The sequence below is a fragment of the Gobius niger genome (genome assembly GCF_951799975.1).
Source record: "Gobius niger genome assembly, chromosome: 18".
NCBI lineage: Eukaryota > Metazoa > Chordata > Actinopteri > Gobiiformes > Gobiidae > Gobius > Gobius niger.
In genome coordinates, this window is record NC_136869.1 from 20,239,396 (window position 1) to 20,264,948 (window position 25,553).

The following is a 25,553-nucleotide window of genomic DNA, read 5'->3' on the forward strand; positions in this document are numbered from 1 at the left end:
TGGACTGCACAATATGCAGCTACGGTAGTGAGGATGCTTTTGAATATTGCGCTCTTGATATTGCTGGGATTTGTTACTAAACCAGTTCAATGCAGTACATCTGTGAGCTAAAATGGAACCAAATTTTGATTTTTTTTTAAGTCACCATGCCTTATTGTTTTTGCTTGTCTTAGCAAAATGTGTAAATCTAAGTCCGATGGAAGACCTTGTGATTTTGCTATATATTGTGGTTTGGTTTGGTACTTGTCTGATACTATATATTTTTTAATGGTTTTGGTAAAAGTAGGCTATGTAAGATTTCTTTGTAAACACATCACAAGCATAGCCTATTTGAGCCCCAAACAAGAGATAACCATGCTGTAAAAAGCTGAATACTTCCTACCTACTTACCTACTGTTCATATTGCTGTATGTGCTATCTCGCGGCCTTCTGGAGTTGTGTAATCTTCATGCTTGCCTGATATTTTACCCTCTTATACATCTGCAGAGACAGTTGTGTAACACGCCTCCTCTCCACTGACACTGAGCACAGCAGTCGGCCTGGTGCACAGAGCTTGTACTGTAATCCCCGAAAAGCTTGTCTTGGTTCCCTCCGGAGTCATTTGCCTCTGTGTAGATTGTCAGCAGACGCGCCACAGTCGTTTCATTTCAGATGGCTTTTGCTCTGCCTGCGGGGGCTAATCCATACGCCCCGCCCCCGTGACTCTCCTTCTCATCTGTGTGGTGGAGAAGGAAGGTGTGAAGTAATTGTGGGTTTGCATCGAGATGGGGAGATTATAATCTTTGCCTCTTATTTCAGTTTTGTTTTATCAAAATGGGAAGAAACCAGGAACGGTAATTTGGAAGATATTATTTGCGAATTAGTATTGATCCAGTTCAAACAAATTCTCTTACACTGGCTTAAAGGTTAAATAGCACAGTCAGTGTTGTCAGGCGTTGACCTTTGAGTACATAGTTTTGACAATCTCTAAAATATTACAGTGACGATTAGATGTTTTAATCCAGCTCTCATCGTGCAGTATAATCACATAGCAGCGTAAACAGTGGTGGTGGTGTGTCTGTCGCTGGAGCAGAGGGTCCTGTGTTTTGCTCCGGGGTCACACTCCACAGCAGCAGCCATCACCAGCCCCTGCACAATCTATGTGACTGCTGCGCTCAGGGCCACGGGCTGTGTCTTCACACCGCTCCCCTCCCGCGCCCACTGCAGGCTCACCAACCAAAGCCTGAAAAAAAAAAAAAAAACGATTCGCCCAAAGGCACAGACTTCACCAAGCCGTGACTTTATTTCCATTCGCACTGGGGGAACTGCACTTGGACATTGTTATACTGATATGGATTAGTGCGTAAGCATTTGTCTGGGAATGGAAAGGACGGGCATCTGGAGTAAGTCTGCCAAATCCGGACACGACTGGTTTCTACTGATAGCAAAAAGTGTGAAGTTCCTATTATCTTATGCAAGAATCTTTTTGAATGTAGAATTAAAAAAAAAAAAGTGCCTATATTGATCATGTGACCCCTATCAAAATGATCACGCATTTTTTATCATTTACAGTGGCAAAAGAATTCGAAAAGCTTGTCATCTGGACCAGATTTTTGCCCCTTATCCAAGAAATGTTGTATGTTATTAGCTTCCCTTGCAAAATTTACAGCCACAACTTCTTCAACTCAAAAACAGTTGGCTACTTGATTTCATTACTTGAGTAAAAGTACAGATACTACTGATTTAATATTATTCCAATGAAAGTGAAAGTTGCACAGTCAAATTAAGTACTGAAATTATTCACAGTAGAAAGTACAAATATGTTTAGAAGATTGCACGCTGATTCACCCCTGTACTGCGACTCTACGGGGACAGAATTTCTTCCTTGTTGTGAGTCAGTGGCATTTGACTGTACACCTGCACAGCGCCACCTACTGTTCTGGAGTAGTATTATATTTGTCTTTCTAATGTAGTGGAGAAATGCAACGAAAAATACTACTCCAGTGAAGCACAGATCCTCAAAAACGTACGAGTAAATTTGCTCTCTTACTAACCACCTCTGAAAACAAACCTAGGCTCGACGACAACTGTTGGAAATCTTTTGCCACTATGGAGCTTTCTTGGAAGACTGACGAGACAAACCCTAATGGCCGGCGCATTAGCCAAACAGACTCTTTAATAAACGGCAGACGCGGTTGCTGTCTCTGGGCCGTTGTGTGATAAACAGGAGATGTATGTGCTCTCATTACTGGAGTTTATCGCAGTCCGAGCCCGGCGCTGCATTAGCCCGCAGTTACCAGAAATATCTTGTAAAAAAAATAGAAGCAAAGGTACTTTAAGTGGAACAGGGAATTACAGCAAATTAGCTTCACAACTTGGAGGCGTTGTTAAACCTGACCCGATAACAGTGCTTGTCTGAATAATAGGAAGCAATTTGGGCTCATAGCTTTCATAGTCACTGTTCTAGCGAGTCATGCCACCCTCTACAGGGGGTTCAGGAAGTAGTCATACCCTTCTATTTACTCTTATGTTGTTATATTGAAGCCTGATACTGACAAAGTCACAATTCACTTCACTGTCAAACTCCATCCACGCCCAGGTGGAGAGGAAGACATTTTTCTTGCGGCTTCAGAGTAAAAAAACAGAGAAAGACAAACAGCTCATAGTAAAGACTTGAGTCACTCTCCTCCAGCGAGAGGCTTTTGTTCAGCGGCCCTCCCGCGTAAATCCCATCTCATCTTATCTTTCCATTTATCTTTTCGATTGCTTTTTTCCCCTGCAGAAACCCGCCGCCGACGCTGCGCCAGCCCGAGCTGTGGTCAGACGACTTTAATGACTTCATCTGCAAGTGAGTGCGGCTCTGTGTGCGCTCGCGTAAACAAGCAGGTTAAAACCAGCGTCGGCGACTGTATTTCATTAATAAAACGGTTCAGTCTGTTCATTTCATCTGAATTAGTTGCTGTCAAAGTTGGTTTCTTCTCTATAGTAATACGTCTACCCTGAACCGGTTTTAGCTTAGATGCAAAAACACACTGAAGAGTCCAAATGTTTTTAGTGTGAACAATGCCAGCATTTACATTTAAAAAAAAATCTCCATTGGTTTATTATGAAAAAAAGTCCACTGCAAATCCCATAGGCTTTGCATTATGACATCATGATTTCAAAATCTAACATATCTAACATAGTGGCGCAGCGGTTAGCGCTTGTGCTTCACAGCAAGAAGTTACCGCTTTCAATTCCCACCTGGACAGGGCCTTTCTTTGTGGAGTTTGCATGTTCTCCTGGTGTCGCGGTAGGTTTTCTCCAGCTGCTCCAGTTTTCCCTAAAACTAAAACATTAATCCTCCAGACCATTAGCCTGGCTCCACATCTGGAGATGGGTCCCCGAGCACTAGCCTAGGCTGGCTGCTCAATACTCAATGTAGTATTCACATTAAAGTGGAAATCTATGCTATACTGTGTATTTAACAGCATAGTTATTATATTCAACATTATTGTAGAAACCAATTCCTTTGTTTGCTTATTATGGAATTGCCAGGAATCTCAAGAAATACAAGAATATACAGTTGACAGTTTCCAAATATTGCCAACTGGAGTGATGAACAATACTTGAACATATTTACTATAATCCTCTTACTGTGTTTTTACTTTGTTGTAGGTAAAGTTTGACCCAAAACTTTCTTCCTTACTCCATACGTGTTGATTTGCATCTCAATTATTCCATTTTGATTTGTGCACTCCATTCCTTTTGTGGTAAGCTGTCTCTCTCGCCTTGTTCTCCACAGATGTGTTATCAAGGACTTTGAGTTGAGACCCAATGTGCTCGACCTGCTGCAGCATCCCTTCATCAAACAGGTCAAAAACAAAGAGAAACTCCTACAAAACCAGCTGATCGAACTCATCGACCTCAACCAGCAAGTGGGACTCATTGAAAAAACAAGGTACGGCGCACACATCACTGCTGAGACGTCAAGATACATGAGTCACCAAAAGCACACTCTGTCCCTGCCACTTTCATCTCAGCCAAAGATTTACATCCCAGAGACAGTATAATACAAATTAACCTCCGATTTCTTCACAGATGTTTCAGAAAGTATTTATAACCTGCTATTTAAGATTATTGAAGATTTCTGTGTGTCTCCAGGTCAGATCAGTTCAGGGCTAACAACACAATTAAAAATGCTAGAAATATTGGAAAGAGGTCTGGACACGTAACACACAGTGTGACGCCCGAATGGTTGTTCTCCATATACAAATGTTTATCCTCTTTCTGTCACTAAAGCCGTCACGGAAAGACTGACAAAGGCAGTAATGACAGGTTGGTAGCAAACGGCATCACGGACCCCCAGTAGGAATAGACTACAGTAAAGAGAATTGGCTCTTTAGTACCCACCCTCTTCCCTACACAAGGGACTGTTGCATAATTTGCTTAACATTGTGTAGTAGTTGTGTTTTTGCTTTGAATTTGAACAACTCGCCATACCAAGTACCAGCTGCTGAAAGTCCTGAAAGTAGCAGATTGTCTGAAAGTATTTGTCATATGAACTAACAGAGATACTAATCCAGTATGAAAGGACCATCTTATAGATGAAGACTCCATTTGCAAAAACGTATTCATCAATGCGTTCCACTGAGCTCTTTTTAATGTGGATTTAATCTCAATACAACTATTTGCAATTGCTCTAATGTGTTTCTGCAAATGAACTGCTCATGATATCCCTGACGTAGATGAAATCCAGCGCTTTTATGCTAGGCTAGCAGACGATGTTCTGTTGTAAAATGACTGCATTTGACTTTACAGCACAGTAACAGTGTGGTAACTACAGATAACAAGTTACTAGGCTGTTTAAGTGCTGCAGAAAAATCTAGAAAATAGTTTGACAAAAAAAAAAGCAGTATTCTGATGTGCTGTCTTAACTTTTACATCAAGATTAATAATCCAATCTTCCAACTTTGCTAAAACCTTTATGCGAATGAATACATTTCCGTTCCAACATTAACAATTCAGCATCAAAGGCCAAAGTTATTGTTTAGGCTCCAGTTCCAATGGCTTCCAATGTGACTTACAAATGACTTACGGTTCTCCGGAATTTACATAATATAATAACTTATGGTTCACTGCACTGGAAAACTTGGTTTGTTCATTATCCCCATTACAGGCATGAGCGCATCCACACCAAAAAAGGAAACCACATGAAGAACCAAGGCGACTCCGACGAGGTGGAGGACCTCGCCACTCTCGAAGTGCTGGACGAGGTACGAACACAAAACCTGTGGAATTTCAATGTAGATAACAACAATAAAGATCAGTCCTTAGCCGCTTAGAGCTAATAATACACAAGGTACTAAAGGCATTTTAGTAATACCTTCAAGTTCTTTGTTGTCCACCTCAACAAAGACAGAAAGTGAGCCGTCAAACGTGAGTGCCACACTGACTAATACGGACATTAAATTGCCAGCGGATATTTACAGCCATTCTTCAAGACAAAGATCTATGCTGTTGTTGACGCACCTTGGGCCGTATCAATCACATGGAGATAACGCACTGACTTTTAATAGATGCCTCGGCTCAAGGAAGGACATACACAAAATAATTATACTTAAAGTGAATTATGCAAAATTGACTTTATAGACCTAACTACAGCCACACGGGCCGCCCGCTCTACTTTTTTCTTTCTATTTCTTTTTTATGGAAACAGCTGTGCATAGACTGTAGAATAGAGGTGAACTAAGTGAAAGTGGCTTACCCCATAGCGTTCAGCGTGGGCTAACCGAAGCTCGTTCATGCTAGAAATTTGGCTGTGTTTTGGAGCCACTTCCTATGTTTGGAATAGGGTGAAAATTAAAAATTAAAAATAATAATAATTAGGACAACGTTGCACGTGCTGTGATAAACATGTGGATGTCGTGGATGTCAGAATGAAGCCTGTATTCAATAATGACTTAAAGAGGTGCAAAATCGTTTCTATGGAAAGTTCATCAGAGAAAGGAACTTCTGGAGCCTGCCTCCATTTCCTATTAGGCTTCAGCTGCTAATAGCGATGCTAAGTCCATGTTTTCCACAAGCTATGCAGCAGCGAAGGGGAGCAAGATGTTTAGGGTGGGTTTACTTGAATAACCAGGAAGTGAAACTACTGGATATCTTGTTTCAATAGTTTGTAAAGATGGTGATAAAGATGTGTTTGACATTGTTACCCAATTCTCCCTCTTTAAAGAGTATAAAAGCATCATCTTACAACTGTGTCTTTTAGAACACTGTCACAGACCACCTTCAAAACCGTTATGAGAGGGACATGATCTACACCTACGTGGGAGACATCCTCATCGCAGTCAATCCATTTAATGTGATGGACATTTACACTCCGGAGGTGTGTAGAAAAAGCTGTTAATGATAGCTTATGGATTCAGGATGATGTCTTTGTCCGTGCACTGGTTTACAGCTGTTCTTTCCCCACAGCATTCTACATTATACATCGGAGTCAAGCGCACGGCCAACCCCCCGCACATATTCGCAGTGGCAGACATCGCCTACCAGTCCATGGTGACGTACAGTTCAGATCAGGTATAGCCAGATTATGTATGTAATCCTAGTAAAGTGATGATTATTTTTCACATCTCTTTAAACTGTAGGATTTCTTTTGTAGTGCATCGTCATAAGTGGAGAAAGTGGAGCAGGGAAAACCGAAAGCGCTCATCTCCTGGTGCAGCAGCTCACTGTTCTGGGAAAGGTGAGCTCACTGAACACATCAGTTTAGAAATCTGTGGAAGCATGGCAAATAAAAATCAATTATAGGAAGGAATGGTTTCTATTCGGATTGTCAGTCAGTCATTCAGTGAGCTTAATCTGTCAGCTAAAACATTACGTACTGTCTTGGCAAGTCAGTTTGTTACTCCAGCTGCTGCCAGTCATGATTCCCAACTTAATGAATGAATCAATTTCACAAAATGATATGCATCGCACCCTAAAGCACCAGCAGAAATAGTCATGCTGCCGTGGAAACCAAGCCAACTGAAAAAACTGCAAAAACTACTGGTGATAAATAGTATACCTGCCTTGTTTATGTACATTTTTGATGGTTAGCGAGAGAAGTTCCCTCACTGTATGCACTTTTCCAAACATCTCGTCAGTTATATGTGGATTAATGCTTTCAGGCTAATAACCGCACGCTCCAGGAGAAGATTCTGCTGGTCAACAACCTGGTGGAGGCTTTTGGAAACGCCAGCACCGTCATCAACGACAACTCCAGCCGCTTCGGAAAATACCTGGAGATGAAGTTCACCAGCACAGGGACCGTGGTGGGGGCTCAGATCAATGAGTACCTGCTGGAGAAGTCCCGGGTCGTCCACCAAGCCACGTAAATACTAAAGCTTTGACATTTTTGAAAGACAAAAAGATATCCAATTGCACTTTGTCTGATATAAAAAGACAGATCTTGTGTGTTTTCTGTTTGTGTCTACCTGTAGTTCTAGTTTTCAACCCCGACCTTCATTTGACAGTGGCATTCACAGATATTTTAATCAAGTCTGTGGTCTTTTTCGGAGAGAGAAAGAAGGTTGCAAAGAAGGTTATTTCTCCTCGCGCCTGCTAGGGATCAGTCCGTAATAGCCTGCCTTTCTTCACTCTAACCTCTCCGCCTTTCCTTCTGAACAGCGCTGGCATTCGCCTCCAGGTTCGCACCAGTCAATCCATCTCCTCTCCTTATCGTGTGTCCGGGGACTGGAGCGGGTCAAGTGCAGGGACTAGCTTATTTCCTGTTTGATCACAGATTGCAGCTCTCGCAAGCGTCCTTAGCGGGACATCAAAGGTGGACTTTCGGGGTTTTCATTAAAACCGACACTGGGTCAAAGAGGATTCTGGTAGCGCGCAAGGAGCAGATAGATTTTTCCACAAGCTTTAACGGACAAGGAGACAATCAAACCGAATTAGACTGTCAGGATGGATTACGGTGATTTTGGATTAGTTTGTTTGCTCATTTGCTGCCTGACAACATTGCAAAAATAAACAGGCTTTTGCCACCAAACCTACTATGAAACTTAAAATTTAAATTAAAACAACATGTCACATCTACTGTATTTTGTGTACTTCTTTGCAGCAGTGAGAAAAACTTCCACATCTTCTACTACATTTACGCTGGCCTGGCCGACAGGAAGAAGCTCGCCCACTACAAGCTCTCTGACAGCAAAACACCTAAGTACGTTTGACATCCTTTCGGCCCTCGCAGAAACTGGTTATTTTCCTCCTCTGCGACTGAAAAACTCTCTTTTCCATTGATCCACAGCCTAATCTTCTTGTTTTTCCCCTGTGCTTGGCCTCTGCAGATACCTGTTTAATGAGCACATTAAATTAGGGCCTGACATAGTGAGCAACACCTCTTACAAGGAGCAGTTCGATGCAGTGGAGCAGTGTTTTAAAGTCATCGGATTCAGCCTGGAGGTAAACCACACCAAAGTTACACCTAATGTCTGTTTTTAGAGCTGTTGTAATCAATTTGCCTTTGTGTATCGTAATATGCCGCTTTTTTACCGATCACAAATGCAAGGGGTAAGAGTCTAAATTAGCCGTCTGTTACTCACATGAACAGTTAGGATGTGCGGGAGGGTCTGTGAGAGAGATTTTACTCAACTATTCCATTTTCACAGTTTGAAAACTGAATAATTCAGACAGTGCCCCTTTCTCAATATTTGAAACACAAAAACAAAAACAAAAACAACTTTTATGTAAACCCCCAAAAACCTTTTGAATGTTTTTTTTAACCAGTGATCTGTAGTATAACAATGAGACTCACCAGCTGTTTTAGCGCAGAAATAAACTGTGTATTGTGCTTTTAGTTTTTTAGCATCTCTTACTAAATTAAGATGTGGTTAAATACATTTAGATAATGAACTAATTGGAATAACTGTGCTTTGCTCCAAACCTACAGCTCAGGTGCTACCAAACAGTAAATGGTTTCAAACAATATAGATCTTTGCCACCTACATTGGGCCCTCAGAGCCATTTTAAAGTAGCTCCCCAAAGGCTTTCGACATCTCTACAGAAGCCTGTGACTCAAACTTGAGTCACATTTATGCATAATCTCTTTCTACGCCAAATCATTGGCTTCTGAACATTTTGAACACAAACTTATAGGTATGTATAGTAAAGTATCAGTAGCTAACTATTTCTTTCTGTCCAGGATGTTCTCTACCACGTAATCACTCAAGTATTCTTGAATTATATGTAGCTCTCTGATATCTTAATTGCTGGACAAATTGCTGGAGGCCAACGATGAGAAAGGCCACATTTGCATATCGACTCACCGATTGCTCAGATCCGTACTAACGCCAGAAAGACACCGTTTGTAAACTCCACTATCCTTAGGCTTAGGGCTAAGATTAGTAGTTAGTTTGTAAAACTTAATTATGCGTAAAGTTTGGATTAAAGTCAGGTATACGGTTAGTTTATATTAGTTTAAGACAGGATTGTCTTGTGGAGGTGATGTCATGGTTGGAGCTCCACTCATCATTAATGTCGGCGACTGGCCAATCAGGGAGTGACTGGCCTCTCCCATCCTGGGAGAAAAAAACTGCAGACTCCTGGAGTACGGTATCAGAAGCATCAGTTTTGTTTTGTTTTTCCTGCAGCAATATGTCACAGTTGGAAATTTGTGTCAAACCTACATTACACAATTGCTGCTCTCTCATAATCTACGATTTTACGACTGCACACAAAAATGCTTTTCAACTAAATCAGCATTTTTAAGCCAAGTATTCTTCAGACTGTGGGCTACTTCTTGCGCACCCTGCATGACTTGGTGACTGGTGGTGATGGAGCGTAGGAGAGCTGCAGCCGGCTGCCGCTGGCTTTGTGGAAGCTAATGAGGCCCAAACAAGTGATTGCCTCTAGGATCTGCACGTCAATAGCACTTATCTTGTAATCACTCGGTGCAGCTCGGGCTACAGTATTCCTCATATTGTTGTGGAAAAATCACTCAGTTTCTTTTCTGTTCGTGCAATTTAAGTGTCACTGTGACAGTAAACATGCGAGTAACAGTCCTGGAACACTGTGCACCACAGAATTATAAGAAAGTAACAAAGGAAGTAGCTGAGCAAAGATTTTGTTAAGCGGGCAGTCCTTCTTAGGGCAGAACAAACATTTGGGTGGAGTAGCTCTGGTGTGTCTGCATTTGTTGAACTAATGCAGCAAATAACACAGATCTGGTTTTATCTGATTGCTGTGTGAGATGTCAGATAAATGTATTCTTGTGATGTATATTATTGAGATGTATAGATCTACTTTCTTACTGCCAAAGTAAAATGATTAAACTACCCCGGCATAGAGGTAGAGACCAAGGACGACCTGCAGCGAAACAACTAAAGGGGAATCGTTGAGCACAAACTGTCTCAGCCCATTAAGCCTTCGATGTCCCGCTCCTCGTTATTTTCTCGGCAGGAGCTGGGCAGTGTTTACAGCATCCTGGCTTCCATCCTCAACTCCGGCGATATCGAGTTTGCGGCCGTCGCCTCGGAGCACCAGACGGACAAAAGCAACATTTCCAACGGCTCTGTCCTGGAGAACGGTGAGGGCCGACGAGACGCTGATGACGTGACACGAAATGTGACCTCGGCTTCCCTCTACCACACCATTACTCTACTCTCCATTAATTTAAATGCAAATGGGGGGAAGCTAAATATCATAAACAAGCAGAGGGTTAGAGAGTAAAATGCTGACTACAAACGTGTGAGTCTTTGTGTGTTTATATGCAACTTAAGCAATTATCTCTGTAACAAAAAGGGATTAGACTAGTTAAATACTTAGGGTATACTTTTTGTTAATGTTGGCTAAATGTTTAATTCCTCCTCTGTCTTTCTTCCATAGTTGCCTCTCTTCTGTGCATCCGTTCCGATGAGCTCCAAGAGGCGCTGACCACTCACTGTGTGGTGGCCCGGGGCGAGACCATTGTTCGGAACAACACGGTGGAGAAGGCCACCGTGGTCAGGGACGCCATGAGTAAAGCTCTGTACGGTCGCCTCTTCAGCTGGATCGTCAACCGCATCAACTCGCTGCTCCGGCCCGACAGCCAGGGGTGAAGTTTCCATTCAAAGCACAGGCTTCGATCGTATTTTTACACGGCGTTCTGAACATTTTCCTCCTGTCACGTCTCTAGGGAGGATGAGCAGAACCTGAACATCGGCATCTTGGACATCTTCGGATTCGAGAACTTCAAGAAAAACTCCTTCGAGCAGCTGTGCATCAACATCGCCAACGAGCAGATCCAGTTCTACTTCATCCAGCACATCTTCACCTGGGAGCAGGTAAAGTAATAGCTCGTAAACTCTGTCCCGAGTTCCTGACTACGTCCCGGGACGAACTCCGTCTGCATTTTTCACCTTGGTACCATCTCATTTCTATGTAAATGGCTGAGCCGTGTCATAATTTGTCACCGGGCGCTTTAAGGAAGACGGCAAGGGTAAAATATGCCGCTGTCTTTTATTTACGCGGGGTGAACGAGCTTGGCGATTTGGGCCTTTATGCGCTCTCCCGTGGCTGCGTTTTGCCTTGGGGGCTCGGGAGAATGGTTTTGCTAATGTTAAATGATTTGGAGTGGCGCTATAAATCAAACCCCCAATGAGGGTCAATTAGGAGTTGGAGACAGTTAGCGTTAAACTCACTCTGGGGTATTGTTGGCGCCCGGCCTGGAAATACAATGTCCTATACGGCACTTCTGTACAGGCCATATGGGAACTGTACAGTGCGAAGATCAGCTTTGCACAACCTAGAATAATATACTTACTTGGACTGTAGGGCTGCTTGATCTGAGGGGTAAAAAGGGATTTCTGATGATTGTCTGGAATCTGACATTGTTGCAATTTGTTGCTATCTTGACTTTTTCTATCATTTCATCCACTGTAGGAAGGAAAATGCTACAAAATGTTACATCTAGCATAAAGTGCATAAAGATTTGCACCCCTATCTGCTCCTTTGCCCGTATTTTTTACCTTTACGTCTGAAGTCTAGCACTACAGCCGTCGCTTTCGTATCCCGTAGTGATCCTGGCCGCGCCGCTCGTTCCCCTCACAGTGTGGATTTCACGCTCGATTGCCCAGTCTGATTTGATGTTGTTTGTTTCCGTTTTGTCCCTTTCCTGTCCCAGAATAGAAGCCGCCAGTGATGTTGCTGACTCATAGCAGCGTCTCTAGAGTTAATAAGATCTGTGTTAAGTGCATCGCCGTGGCCAAAGAATTCCATGTATTGTGTCTACATCACATTAATGTTCAATTCATGAACCGCAGCCATGTTTTGCGTGTAGGACGAGTACCTAAACGAGGAGGTGGACGCGCGTATGATCGAGTACGAGGACAACCGGCCGCTGCTGGATCTGTTTCTGCAGAAGCCCATGGGGATGCTCGCTCTTCTTGACGAGGAGAGCCGCTTTCCACAGGCCACTGACCAGACGCTTGTAGGTCAGTGCCTTCAGCTAACGCGGCGGCGAGAACACCATCTTTAACATTCAGCACAGGCATAAAGGACTGAGAATCATTTTTATATTGTGTAACATCTTGCAGAGAAATTTGAAGGTAATCTCAAGACAAAAAGTTTCTGGCGGCCAATGAGGGTGGACCTCGGCTTCGGTATCCATCACTATGCGGGAAAGGTAAAAGATGTGACTATTTTATACACAGATATCAAACAAGTCGTTCACTTTCTTTTTAATCCTTGATCCATAAGGTCATTTACAACGCTGCGGGCTTTTTGGCGAAGAACAGAGACACGCTGCCGGCCGACATCATCCTCCTCCTGCGCTCCTCGGAGAACGAGCTTATCCGCAAACTTGTCACCCATCCACTCACCATAACAGGTCTGAACTCCAGCACCGTGTTGCCCACAAGCATTAGTCTTACAATGAGCTGCTGTTAACCTTTTAGTGCTTTACTCTTTCAGCTGCCACACTCTGCCAAACACAAGTAGCAAAGCCAGTAATCACATAATCGCTGTAATAGTCTCTTTTCAGGATGTCCCGGACCTCGCCAGGACTCCAGAATAATCCATTTGGCATTTTCCTTTAAACACTTGTATGAGTTGTACGCGAGTGTGACTCCGTGTGTGTCCCCCGGGGCCACTTTGCTAACTGTTTGTCCCTCTGTTTATTTCCCAGGTAACCTTGCCCACACCAAGGGCAAAGGCATAAACACGATGAGAAGCCCACGAGGCACGACACGCACCGTCAACCTCACCAAGGTACTTACACTGCCCTCCCTCTCATCACTGGCTTTATCTCTATTGCTTCCTATGAAAAGTATTGCATTAAGTTCTTAATATCTCTATTTCTTTGTGTTTTATGCTTTAATTACACGTCTGCCTTTAATATACTGTGCTCTTTCCCTCCTTTCTCTCTCTGCTTTCCCGCTAAAAGATGGGGGTGCTTACTTTGTACAGGTCTTGTTCTTTCTTGGAGGTAAATCGTATTTCCGTCCTGTAGTCATGTTTTTAATGATTAAGCACAGATTCTAGAAGTGCATGTTTTATTAAATGTAAAGTATGTAGATATTTTTTGGGCAAATACATCCCCAGATATGACATAAACATTCATATCATAGTATGAACTTTGCTGATAACAACCACAATGCTGATTTATTCATTATTACTAAATAATAGTACAAGAGGTAAAGGTTGTTTACGATTATCCAATCAGAAAGAAGAAAGAGCTCCACACATCCTACGACTAAAACCAGTTTGCAATACACATAAACGGCCTCGTTCAAGATCAGGATCCGAGCACTTATTAGAGCGGGCCTTCAGTAGTTAAAGGTGCATTATGGAACTTTTTGTGCAGAATGAGAAAGTTGACATTTGTGTGTATTGACCTTGTAGTGACCAGCGGCTGTATGCATGGTCAGCATAGCCCCTTTACTATCGTTCACGATGCTCCCTACAACACTCGAGGATCAATTGTTTTGTAGGTTTTCATGGTGTGAGGCTCCGTCAGCAGAGAAAACCTTCCAAACAATAAATCCTGGAGCTTTGTAGAGATCACTGTGATGGAAAGTAAAAGTGCTATGTTGACCAGTCATACAGCCACGGGGTCACTACAAGGTCAAATACGCACAAATTTCAACTTTTTTGTCCCCCAGAAAAGTTGCGTAATGCACCTTTAAAGCTTAGTAACATGGCTCTCAGTGTGAAGTATGTTTTCAAACTTGTACATATGTCTATGTAACAAAAAGATTGCTTTAGGGGGGTCATTTATTAAGACACCCAAATATGATGTGGGAATGTTGCCCCTTTAGCTTTAGAAATGTCCCATGTTAGTGTTTGGGCCCCAGCTCTGAACTGTAAATGAGAGAATGCTGCGTGAGTAAAAATGCCCAGTGACGCTGCTGCTGATCCACTTTTGCAACTCATTTTGCATGTGAGCAAATCCTTTGGTAAATGATCCCGTGAGAAAAACTTGGTGCATACACTGTCTTGGGATCAAAGCAAAAGGCCTTTACTTTGTGATGTTACATGTTGGTTTAAACTTGTTTCGTGATTAGGTCACACTGTTTCTAAGACAATTTAAAAAAAACACCTTTGCTTTTCACCAGCAGCCATTTTTGGTGACTTAATTACGCTCTGTGTAATTGTAAACTCGTTTAAACTGTGGCAGCACTGAATTACAATTCTGCTAAATGTAGTCTTGGGGCAATATTCGAACCCAAAAGCAATTGACAGTACCTCAGTTTAATTGAAGTGTGTTTGATGCGCCACGGAATCTATTTCCATTCATCTGCATATTTTAGGGAAAAGCTCATCAAAGGTTTCTAAGAGGAAGCTCTGAGCATTTAGCCTCTACAAACAGTGTTGTGTCCATGATGGTAAATCACTGTTCCTTAGTGTATTCTTTATTAGCTACACGTGAGCATGTTACAATTACATAAAGGAGCTCAATAGTCCCTGCCACCTGTGGTTCCGGCCAGGGACGTCACATTCATTCTCCCCATAGACTTGCCTTTTTTGTATAATTGCAATATTTTACCTGCCCACTAGAGGGGTCTGCATCTTGCACTCCTTTTATATTATGATGAATGTTACTGAAGAAGCATGTTTGTGCACATCTCTTCACAGTCTCCTTCTCGGGAATCAGGCTCCAGCCCTGACAAAAAAAGCTTGCTTGATGTGCACATGCAAACGGTGACTGAGAGCGCTTCTAAAAACAATCCGTTGTTTTTAGAAGAAATGTTTTTGAAGAACAGAACTTGTTTTTCGTGGAGTGATTTCTCTTTCGATCACTTTTGTGTTTGGCTTCTTTGTCTTCCAACTAAAGCTTTTGTGTTTACAACTTTTAAAGATACTTTGTGGAACCATTCAGGAAGTTTTTTTAATTTTTTTAAATGTTATATATATATATCGTCAAACTTATGTTGTCATTGTTGCTAATGTATATTTAGTATAATGAATTGATGTTTTAATGATAAGTTTCCTCAAAGAATCTTTACAATACACACAAAATGCAAAGTGCACATTTTAAATTTCATTCACCTCATTGATGTATTTTTTCCATTTTCTGTAGTCCGACACGGGCACCAATCCCCATCCGCGAGAAACCACCAACATGAGAACGCAAACTGTGGCTTCATACTTCCGAGTAACACACCATTACATTTACTCCATCACAACATTAAAAACTGTATGGCACAAATGAAGTTAATACATCCTGTTTCATCCCCAGTATTCTCTCATGGACCTGCTGTCCAAGATGGTGGCGGGACAGCCCCATTTTGTGCGCTGCATCAAACCCAATAACGACCGCCAGGCCAGCAAGTTCGACCGGGAGAAGGTGCTGATCCAGCTGAGGTACACCGGAGTCCTGGAGACGGCCAAGATCAGGCGCCAGGGCTACTCCCACCGCATCCTGTTCGACAACTTCATCAAGAGGTCTGGAAAATATACTGTACATATCCTACCGATTAACTTAAATTGTGTCTGAATAGGGAATTATCTTACATACAGGTATTTCATATTGGCTTTCAACGCAAAAGAGGAGCCTCCTGCGACTCCAGAGACATGTTCAGCCATTTTGGAGAAAGCCAAGCTGGAGAACTGGGCCATGGGGAAGACAAAGGTGCGTAAAACAGCAATGCAAATCATCATACTGAAATCCGAGGACCTTGTACTGCACTTTGGACTGAAGCCAGCACAGTTTAGCTTTACCCAAATCTAAAAGCATCAAAATAGCGACAAACAAGAGACAAAAACAAGGATGAAATGCAACAAAAAAGCAATAATGGCGTGACAAAAACGTGAAAAAACAGCATCAAAAACGTGATAGAAAAGCGACAAAAACGGAGAAGAAGCAACAACAAAGTGTCGAAAGCATCAAAAATGTGTCAAAAAAAAAAAAAAAAAAACACAAACAAGCCACAATAAAGAGTAAATAACGTAACAAAAAAGAACTTTACTTGTATGCCGCCTTTCACAGACATAGTCACAAAGCGCTTTCCATGAAACAAAGCGCTTTAAATGAGACAAAGCAACAAAAACGCAAAAAACTACACAAACGTCACAAGAAAGCATAAAAAAAGGGTCAAAAATATGTCCAAAATGTGACAACGCGAACAACGAGAGGTCTCAGATGAGTTTTGTAGGTCTCAATGAGGCATTACTTGGGCCTGTTCACCTTATTCCGGAAGTTTGCATGGGTGCAGCCATGAATTGTGCCCGCCCCTTTTCTCCTATATGTTAAAGGAACAGGCCACCGTTTTTACATACTGAGATATGTTCTTGCCTGAGCTTAGACGAGTTGATGCTGTCCGGTCTTTACACGTGCGCTCAGTCACGCAAAACGACCAAAGATGTTGTTAGCATTTGGCCTCTCCCAGTATATTCCTATAGCTCCAAATGGGGGTGAAGTAAGACACTACCACGCTCTTCCAGACAGACCAGGCAGGTACTCCATTTAAATGAACAGGCTTCGTGCTCTACCGGAAGTATCAATAAGACGGACGTGCCGAGACAAGGCAAAAAGAGGCAAAAGTGGGCGGGGCGGAATAAGGTGAATAGGCTGTAAGCTCCAGTCAAGAAGCTTTTAGATTTGGGTAAAGCTGAACTTGGGTAAATGTGTTGGGTGAAGGTGTTTTTTTAAGAGGTTAAAAGCATCACTCTGTGTTGCTATTCGCAGGTGTTCCTCAAGTATTACCATGTGGAGCAGCTGAACCTGATGGTGCAGCAGACCACGCGGCGCGTCGTGCTGCTCCAGGCCTGCGTCCGCGGCTGGTTGGGCGCCAAACGCTACCGCCGCATGCTGAAGGAGCGGGAACACAGCGCTCTGGTTCTCCAGTCAGGTCAGTGCCGCTCTGCGGAAATATCACCCACGCTGTCTGTACAGATTACCGTAGCTCCTGTGTGTGTTTCTCACGTGTGCAGCTTACAGAGGGCATCAAGTCCGAAAGAAAGTGAGCGACGATAAGAGCAAAGCTAAATCAGAGGCATTCATCACGCAGTTTCAGGCCGGTAAGAACGATCTGATTCATTGGAAAGTTAGGCCGGGAGGCAGTGTGTTTTCTTTTCTTTTTTTTCTTTTCATATCCGATTATCATTTGTTCGCAGTTTGTCGGGGTTATCTGGCTCGGCGGAAATACAAAGAGCTCGTGGATGAGAAGAACAAAGCCGCCACCAAGATCCAGGCACGATACAGAGGGCACAAGGAGAGGAAGAGCTTCCAGAAGAAACGGTATGGCGTTTTCTTACACGTTCAGTTTAGCAGCTACGCACTTTCTGAACTTGTTATCAGTCAAAGAAAAGTGTTGGAAGTTTGTACGGTGAAACTGCAAATACAAGTCTTACCAAAGAACTGCACGTTTTCTGAAATAACAGTTTTACAAGTGCTCGATGCCTTTCTTTATTTGAACACAGTCTTGGAATCTTACCATTTCTTCAAATCTACATTCACAGGGAGGCCATAGAGAAAGAAAAAGCAGAGAAAGCCAGTCAGGAACAAGAACAGACAACAGCAGAACCAGAGGCAGCTCCGGGGGAAGAAACATCCCCTGAAGAAACAAGTCCAGACCAAGTGTCCAACGAGGACGATGAAGCGAAGGCCGCCGTGGTGCTTCAAAGCAACTACCGCGGCTACAAAGAGCGGAAAAACTTCAAGGAGCGGAAAAAGACTATGGCCGGAGCCGAACTGGAAATACCCAGTGAGGCGAGCGGGGAGGCTAAGGAGGAGGTGTCCAAAAACGCTGACGGAGGAGAAGAAGAAGAAGCACCAAAAGAAGACAGTGAGGTCACCCTGGTGGCTGAAGACGAGGATCTCACAGAAGTTGAAGATGACTCTGTGATCGAGAACGCCCCATCAGCAGAAAGTGAGGAAAGCAATTTGGAAGATGAAACCAAACTCGCCGAAGAGACGGAAGCGCAAGATGCAACGCAGGAAGTTAGTGAAGAGGCAGCAACGCAATCTAATGAAGACTCAAGTGCGGTCGCGCCAAATGACGAAGACGAAGCAAAAGCCGCCGTTGTGCTGCAGAGTAACTTCCGCGGACATAAAGAGCGCAAACGCCTGGAAGAGGAAGGAAAGATCCCCAAGAAGAAGAAAGCGGAGGTGGAAACTGAATCTCCAAAAGAAGAAGGAGTGGAAGAGGAGAGCCCTGCGGAAACCGAATCTCCAAAAGAAGAAGGAGCGGAAGAGGAGAGCCCTGCAGAAACTGAATCTCCAAAAGAAGAAGGAGCGGAAGAGGAGAGCCCTGCAGAAACTGAATCTCCAAAAGAAGAAGGAGCGGAAGAGGAGAGCCCTGCTGAAACTGCGGAGGGAGAAGTGGCACAGGAGGACGAGGAGAAGGCAGCTACGGTCCTTCAAAGCAACTTCAGGGGCCATCAGGAGAGGAAGAAGCTGAAAGCCGAGAGGGAGGCACGGCAGCAGGAAAACGGAGAGAATGGAGAAGAGAGTAAAGAACAGGGTGAGGAAGAAGGGGAGGTAGATTTGCCAGATGTGGTGATCGAAAGGAAAGATGAAGATGATGCGGAGAGGGAGAGGCAGGAGGAGGAGCAGGCCGCGGTGAAGATCCAGAGCAACTTCAGGGGGTACAAAGAGAGGAAGAACCTCAAAGCCAACAAGCAAAGTGCACAAAGTGAAGCCGAGCAGCTGGAGGAGTTCTCCGCAGAGGTACACGAAATTCACTCTCAATGCTAAGTGATACTATCGTTCATATTTTACCCTTGTCTTTGCGCAGATCTCAGAGAAATCTCAGGACTTTGCGACCCTGCAGAAAAAGCTGAACGAGCTCTTCCAGGGCCATCAATCAAAGACGGAGAACAGTGGTGAGGCGCTGAAAGTGGTGAACGGCCACGCTCCCCCGACTGTGCAATCAGGTGAGATAAGGCAGATGATGAAAAACACATTAGACGTGATTAGGCGGGATACACACAGCGCTGTCATGACCGGACCTCGGCTTAATTTGTGTTTACAAAATGTTGCTAACTGTTTTCTATTTGATAATTAATACTGGCAGACAGGCTACTATCAGGTCAATCATTCATTAAAAACAAATTGACAGTTAATATTGTTGTGACATGATTTTGTATTAGTAAACCTCACTCATGTCTGAAACGTGGGTTAAATCATTTATTCTTATTCTTAGGGCCCCCTTGTATCTTTGGGGCTCTGTTTGTGTGCTTAGGTTTCTTAGTGCTAGAGACGCCCCTGGTCAGTGATTGAAATCCATCAAAAGTGGTCTGGAAAAGAACACTGGTGGTCCGGTTGTAAAGTAGGTGACCCATATAACTTGGCCTAATAAGCCTGTACTCACAATATAATGCTTGGTTGTCATCCGGCGTGCAGTGAGCGCGCAACTGAGTCCTTTCCTGCTCAAGCATATTGTTGAACTTGATTGTGCGCTTCTCCACAGAACTGCTTTGGCCGAGCCTTGTCCTGTATTCACACAATGCTTCAGAGAGGGCCGGGTTTCTAATACAGTATTCTCATCGATGGTATCACCAGGCCGCGCGCTCTCCCTACTTCCTCATGACGCGCAATTAAATCAGAAAAAACTGGCGAGTCGAGTGCCAAAACAGGAAGCGCTCCCCTCTACCTGATGTGTCGTCAAAAATCAGCGGCGATGCGTACAGATGATAGGTGTAATTGCTTCGGAAGGGGAGGGGGGGGGGGAGATAATTGAAAGTTCAGCGTCTGGGAATGAAAGCCGGTGGAGAAAATGTCACCCTCGCTGTTCGTCTGAATGCCATTAACTCGTAATGATGATGGGGAAATGTGTTTTTATTGTAATTTTTAAAAGGCTATTATTACATCAGTCACAAAAGGGTGTTTGTGCTACTTGTCTGACAAAGTTCCAAGAATTTCTCATAATCTCAGGTGGAGGGAAGGCGTGTGATTATCTGTGATTTTTTTTTATATATAAAGCTATGTCCCTAATTTAAGATGACTTGAAACTCATGGATAGACTTTCTAAAATGGTATGACATCATGTAAACACACCTTACTAACAGCATCAGCTCCTGTACACACATCCTGCAGAATAACTAATTACGAAGCCTTCAACTCCGTTAAAATTATTCTCCGTTATCCCCCCGGGTCATTTCACCATCTGCAATTTGGTCCGTCCCCATAAATGTATTAACTTCATACAAATCACTTGCGACGTGACAAACGAGAGCTGAACAACGTCACTCAAGTCGTTCTTCTTGGGTAAGGTCATCAAATGTTAATCTTGTTTTTGCAAATGAGCCTTTCCAACAATTATGACGGCATGTGCAATCGGCCCTCATCATTGAAGTCGAACACTATGACCTTTAAATGGAGTTGTACCTTGTGATTTATTGCACCGGCTTCATTTTGCAATGCCTGAATCTTAATCAATTATGAGAAGTAGCCAAAGGTCAATGGGAATGTATTTTGGAATTAGCACGGACGCGGCTCCAGGGGCATTTGGTTACGTGCACATACAGTGGCTTCATAAAGTTTTCAAACCAGTGTAGTTTCTTCTTTTTAATCTTCTCATAGTTTGATACAAAACCTCTTATGCATTTGAGACGAATAATATGGAACCCGACATACATAATGCTACGTCACTGCATCATTTCATGCCAGAACAATGACAGGGATTGAATTGAATATTATTGTTATACTTGAACACTTGTGTCAAAAGTCGTTTCCCATGATCTCTGTTGGAAAATTCACAGCTGCCAAAGGCCTAAGGGTTAAACTGCGGTGAAAATGGAGGTCAGCTCGATAGAGGCAACAAAGCCAAAGGTCAAAGGGAAACGTGTGGGTCAGTCACAGTAGTCCACTCAGCCGTGTGCAATGGCACCAGGAGCTCTCACAGCGGCTGGTTATGACACTGATGTGAACACTGCGAGCTGGAGACATGTCTGCTATAACAAATGTAAGCCAAACTGAAACGGCCTGTTCCTGATTTCTGAATCCCTGTATGTTAGCAGTGGCTACAACTTCCACACATCCCATATCTTCTTATGCATGTGCTTGTTTTACAACTCTATGACTGGGAAGCGGAGTTTATCAGCACATCAACATCATCAACCCACAATCATTTGCAGCGCAGATTGCTCACCGCACCTTATTTTTTCATTCATTGCTGCCTTTTTTACTCTGTGGAGCAATAAGGACTTTGCTTCTACAAGAAAAAAAACATTAGGTCCTGAGCATCTAAATCGCACGTACGTTTGTGTATGTGTAGACTCTTCATGAAGACACCATGTCACAATAAAGATAAGCAATATTGTGATCAAATCCAACACATACAGTATATTAAATGTCCCTGTTTTGTTTCAGCTGAGAAGAGGGCCTCCAGGACGCCCCGCAGGTCACAGCAGCCCAAGACTCTCAACTCTCCAGAGGACTCCACCTACTACAACCTCATCCACGTGAGCCCCCGGCCCATCACTCTGCTCATTTCAACAAACGCCACGTCACGCCTTGATAGTACTTAAGACGAGAATGAGATCACAAAGATATAACTACTTTGGTCCAGGAATTTTCCATTGTAGCTGAGGTTTTCAAAGTCATCAACTGGACATTGACGATTACTGCTGCATTATCGCTATTGTTCTTCAAATTCTACTCTGGCACTCCAAGATTTTTTCTTGTGTGAAAATATAAGGTCAAATTGCTACTTTCAGAACCAAATTGAGTCAAATCACAAGCCATATATAGTTTTAGGATCCACAAAAACAAAGAACTGACAGAGTGAGGCTTTTGCTTGGACAAGAAATAAATGTATTATTTGCCTGTTTTTCAGCGTTCAGTTCAAGATGATAAACGGAAACCGAGGAAAGACGGGTGAGTGATCAGTCATACAGTCATTTTTCAAATTTTTACAGGATGATCGGGAGGAACGGGTGTCAATCCAACCCCCAACCTTAACCATAGCCCTTTACCTAATCCAAACCTTAAACATCCTTGGAAACATCCCTGGAAACGTCTTGTAAAAAGATTTTGCATAATGACCTTCCGCACTTTGAGCTTATCAAGTCCAGCTTATGCTCCCCTTCTCTTACCATTAACAGCAGCCCTGCGTTGATAATGTGAGAGCATCCATACATATTAAACACAGAACCCACCCACAGAGCTGATAGATGGAGCGATAGGGTTCGAGGGGGCCGCACACACCGCGGTGAGGGCCCCACATCAGGGGTAATCATTTGTTAGCAGATAAATAAAGGCAGCAGCGGCGATGGACAGGCCTGTTTACATGCATCATTAGGGATGAGAAGGTCAGCAGGAGCGATAGGATCTCAGGCCCGAGCTGACGGGAGGCAGGAGGACGGGAGTGCGGGAGGTAGGGGCAGGTCTGAGTGGTTCAGAGGAGGCGCTGATAAAAGAGAGATTTATAGTGTTTTAGTCCTGAAGAAAGACACAAAACTATAAAACTGTTTGTTATTCCTGGATCCCTTGTGCATGCATCTTGTCAGATTATGGTTTCTTTTTCTGCAAGTAACTACAAGTGAGCACGGGTCAACATCTGGAGACAGCTCGAGTTTGCCTAGTGCGCACAGTACATTTTCATAGTCCATAGATACTATTCATACTGTAGCAGTACATTGCCAGATCTGGTCCAGTGCTGTGTAATCCACAGAGGAACAGAGGTGGTTAGCAGCAGCAGCCAGCCAAAGATGAACACAGCTCTCCCCCTGACCGTAAGCCGAGCAGCGGGCCGCAGCCAATTCCCCGCGGTCCAGGAACGAGGAAGCCGCTTACATCACCGCACTAACCCTCTTCCCGGTGTGCTAAGATAATGAGTGGAAAAAACACTATTCATTATCAGCATAGGTTCATATGTGTGAGCCGTATTGATCTGCATAGACTTTCCTTCTCGCTCGCTCCTGTTCATATTGGGGTCAAAGCGTAGGGCCAGCTACATAACAGGCGCGGCGAGGCGAGCCTTTGTGGAGCTGATAGACGCGTTACACAGTCTGGTGGGCAGGGAGTTGCAGACCGCGGACTCGATAATTACACTTCTGCTGAGGCTAAAGATAAAAATGCCAGTGCCTATGTAAATGCAGAGAGAAAAGTCTATGGTCTGTGGTTCAAGACAGCGATTTTCAACAAGTGTGCTTTGAGGAATTGACAGCAGATGTCTCTAATATAAACACTTTCTTGTCACAGGTCTGGGAAGTTGCTGGACGCAGACGACCAGTACTACCCGGGACTGTCCCCCAGCTCCTCACCAGAGAGGGGCCGCTCTGAGGAGAGGCCACCGTCCGGGAGCAGGAGCGGCTCCCCAGAGAAGAGACCGCAGAGGGAGAGAGCCGCGACTGAACCACCGCCTGCAAATGCCAGCCAAGACAACAGGTTTGTCCTCACTCACCGCTAGCAATACACTGACTACATATTGTATAGTAGAAAAGCCCACTGTGCACTAGTTAATCTTTGAAACATGGCCCTTCACTGCTAAGGGCGAGTTCCAATATAAAACCGGTGATCCAGGAAGTGACTCCTTGCACACACACTTCCGCCTGGTCACACAGCATAATAATGAGGAGATCTACATGTATTTGTTCTCCTGCCCGCCTGGCCGTTCCTCCTGACAGACGAGAGAAATGAGACGCCGTTGTGAACATGAATCATTCCGTGTCCTTCGTCTTTTCACACTCGTCCCTTGTTCACATTTCTCTACTCCACCATGCAGGGCCGTTTCCATCAGCAGACTCGGCACATGCACGGGGCCCCCGCAAGAAACCCGCAGGGGACAGGGATTGTTGACAATAATATTCTTGATTCAGTTTTTGTCAGTTATCTATCTAACCTCTCTCTTTCTCCTGTACCCCCCTAAACTGCATCAGGCCCTATTATTTATTATTCAGCCCTCTGTCTGTGCTCAAAATCACGATTGTACCCGTTGTTGTCTGGGCAGGCACTCTCTTCCAAGAATGACGTCCACAGACAGTAAGAAAGACGACAACCCTTACGATTACAGACACCTGCTGAGGAAGACCTCGCAGCGACGGAGGCTCATACGGTAGCACTGATTATAGCTTTGAAATTATGCAATACTTTTTACTACTATGGACACTGAATGTTACTGCGCACTTTTAGATATTGTTATTCTTGTACGATTGTGTAAAATCAAATTTAAGTATAAAATGGAAACATATTTGACAAATGGAGTGGGAATGTGGGAATTCTGTCTTGTTATTATGCATTGTACTACTGTGTTGTCTTTCCAAAAGTCTTGCCATACAGCCTATAAGTTGCGTTCACAACCTTTGGGACATTTAGGAGATGGAGGGCAGGAGCCTATATACTGTAACTCTGTGGTTGATTCATTCGCCAAACAGAAAAACCACTTTTCTTGAATCTTATCTTTTCTTTTCATTATTTTTTTCTGGGAGTGGGCCCCCAAAAACACCTGCCATATCAATCCTGTGGCTTTAGTGTAGTGTCTGTGTGATTGAGTTATGCCACAACTTTTAGATTTAGACCTAAAAAAGATTAAGAAGACCTTGAACTTTGTGCCAGTTTTTGTTTCATGTAGATAGGTCCAGCAACAACAGAGATATTAAGCTTAAACATGTGAAAATATCTGCAGGATACAGTTTTAAAGGTAAATTCTACCATAAAATTCTGGCCTGTCCTCCATCTTGGATCTTGGACGGTTTTGGAATTGTGTGAACGCAACCTGTTGTTTGACTTTTATTAGTTGTAAATAAACTTTTATTTTTTCAATTGTGTGTATTGTTTTTTTTTATGGTGTCAGTGTGTCCTCTTAATCAACCTTTATTTGTATAGCACTGTACAACAGCACCCGCTGAACCAAAGTGCGTTCCATAAGTGTAATGTCTTAAAGACCAATTTACTTCCATTCCTTCACCAGAGGAGAGTCTTCTTTATCTTTGCTGATCTCTCAATGGCATCCCTGTTCTGGTCCTGTTTCTGTGAGATTGAACTCTGACCTTTATTTGGCATTTGAATAGAGAACCCCCCGCAGGGATTGTTAGTGAATTCTCCAGCACACGCTCAGTGGACACAACATGTAAGAAAGAACAAAGCAACAAAACACAACAACACAACATAGCACTGACCATATAATAGTATTTTCTGAAAACACACCTGTACCATAGATTTTTGAGGAAATCATATAACAAGC

At 43.5% G+C, this 25,553-nt stretch overlaps 2 protein-coding genes across 2 annotated transcripts; both read left to right on the top strand.

Annotated features, from left to right (window-relative positions):
• Window positions 1-813: 813 nt before the first annotated feature.
• On the top strand, window positions 814-12,463 carry LOC306977931 (myosin-IIIa-like; the record flags this gene model as incomplete). The annotated part of the gene is made up of 14 exons (XM_079576370.1): window positions 814-833; window positions 2,762-2,827; window positions 3,764-3,919; window positions 5,138-5,234; window positions 6,230-6,346; window positions 6,436-6,540; window positions 6,623-6,706; window positions 7,131-7,333; window positions 8,072-8,170; window positions 8,298-8,412; window positions 10,408-10,534; window positions 10,834-11,041; window positions 11,123-11,270; window positions 12,266-12,463. 14 exons carry the CDS (start codon window positions 814-816, stop codon window positions 12,461-12,463), a joined length of 1,743 nt encoding a protein of 580 aa, XP_079432496.1.
• A 57-nt stretch (window positions 12,464-12,520) lies between these two features.
• Window positions 12,521-24,754, top strand: myo3a (myosin IIIA). The gene is made up of 16 exons (XM_079576371.1): window positions 12,521-12,610; window positions 12,685-12,814; window positions 13,112-13,194; window positions 13,370-13,411; window positions 15,506-15,580; window positions 15,665-15,870; window positions 15,946-16,057; window positions 17,114-17,276; window positions 17,359-17,445; window positions 17,542-17,665; window positions 17,887-19,096; window positions 19,164-19,302; window positions 21,740-21,831; window positions 22,206-22,246; window positions 23,573-23,758; window positions 24,321-24,754. Exons 1-16 carry the CDS (start codon window positions 12,566-12,568, stop codon window positions 24,427-24,429), a joined length of 2,844 nt encoding a protein of 947 aa, XP_079432497.1. The 5' UTR covers window positions 12,521-12,565; the 3' UTR covers window positions 24,430-24,754.
• Window positions 24,755-25,553: the final 799 nt, after the last annotated feature.

What these genes read in the sequence shown, in the direction of transcription:
- myo3a (XM_079576371.1), top strand. Translation starts at nt 12,566, where the DNA reads ATGAGGGTGGACCTCGGCTTCGGTATCCATCACTATGCGGGAAAG. An exon ending in GCACCGTCAACCTCACCAAG is followed by an intron (nt 13,195 to 13,369) that starts GTACTTACACTG and finishes TCCCGCTAAAAG; the next exon opens with ATGGGGGTGCTTACTTTGTA. An exon ending in CGGAAACCGAGGAAAGACGG is followed by an intron (nt 22,247 to 23,572) that starts GTGAGTGATCAG and finishes TTCTTGTCACAG; the next exon opens with GTCTGGGAAGTTGCTGGACG.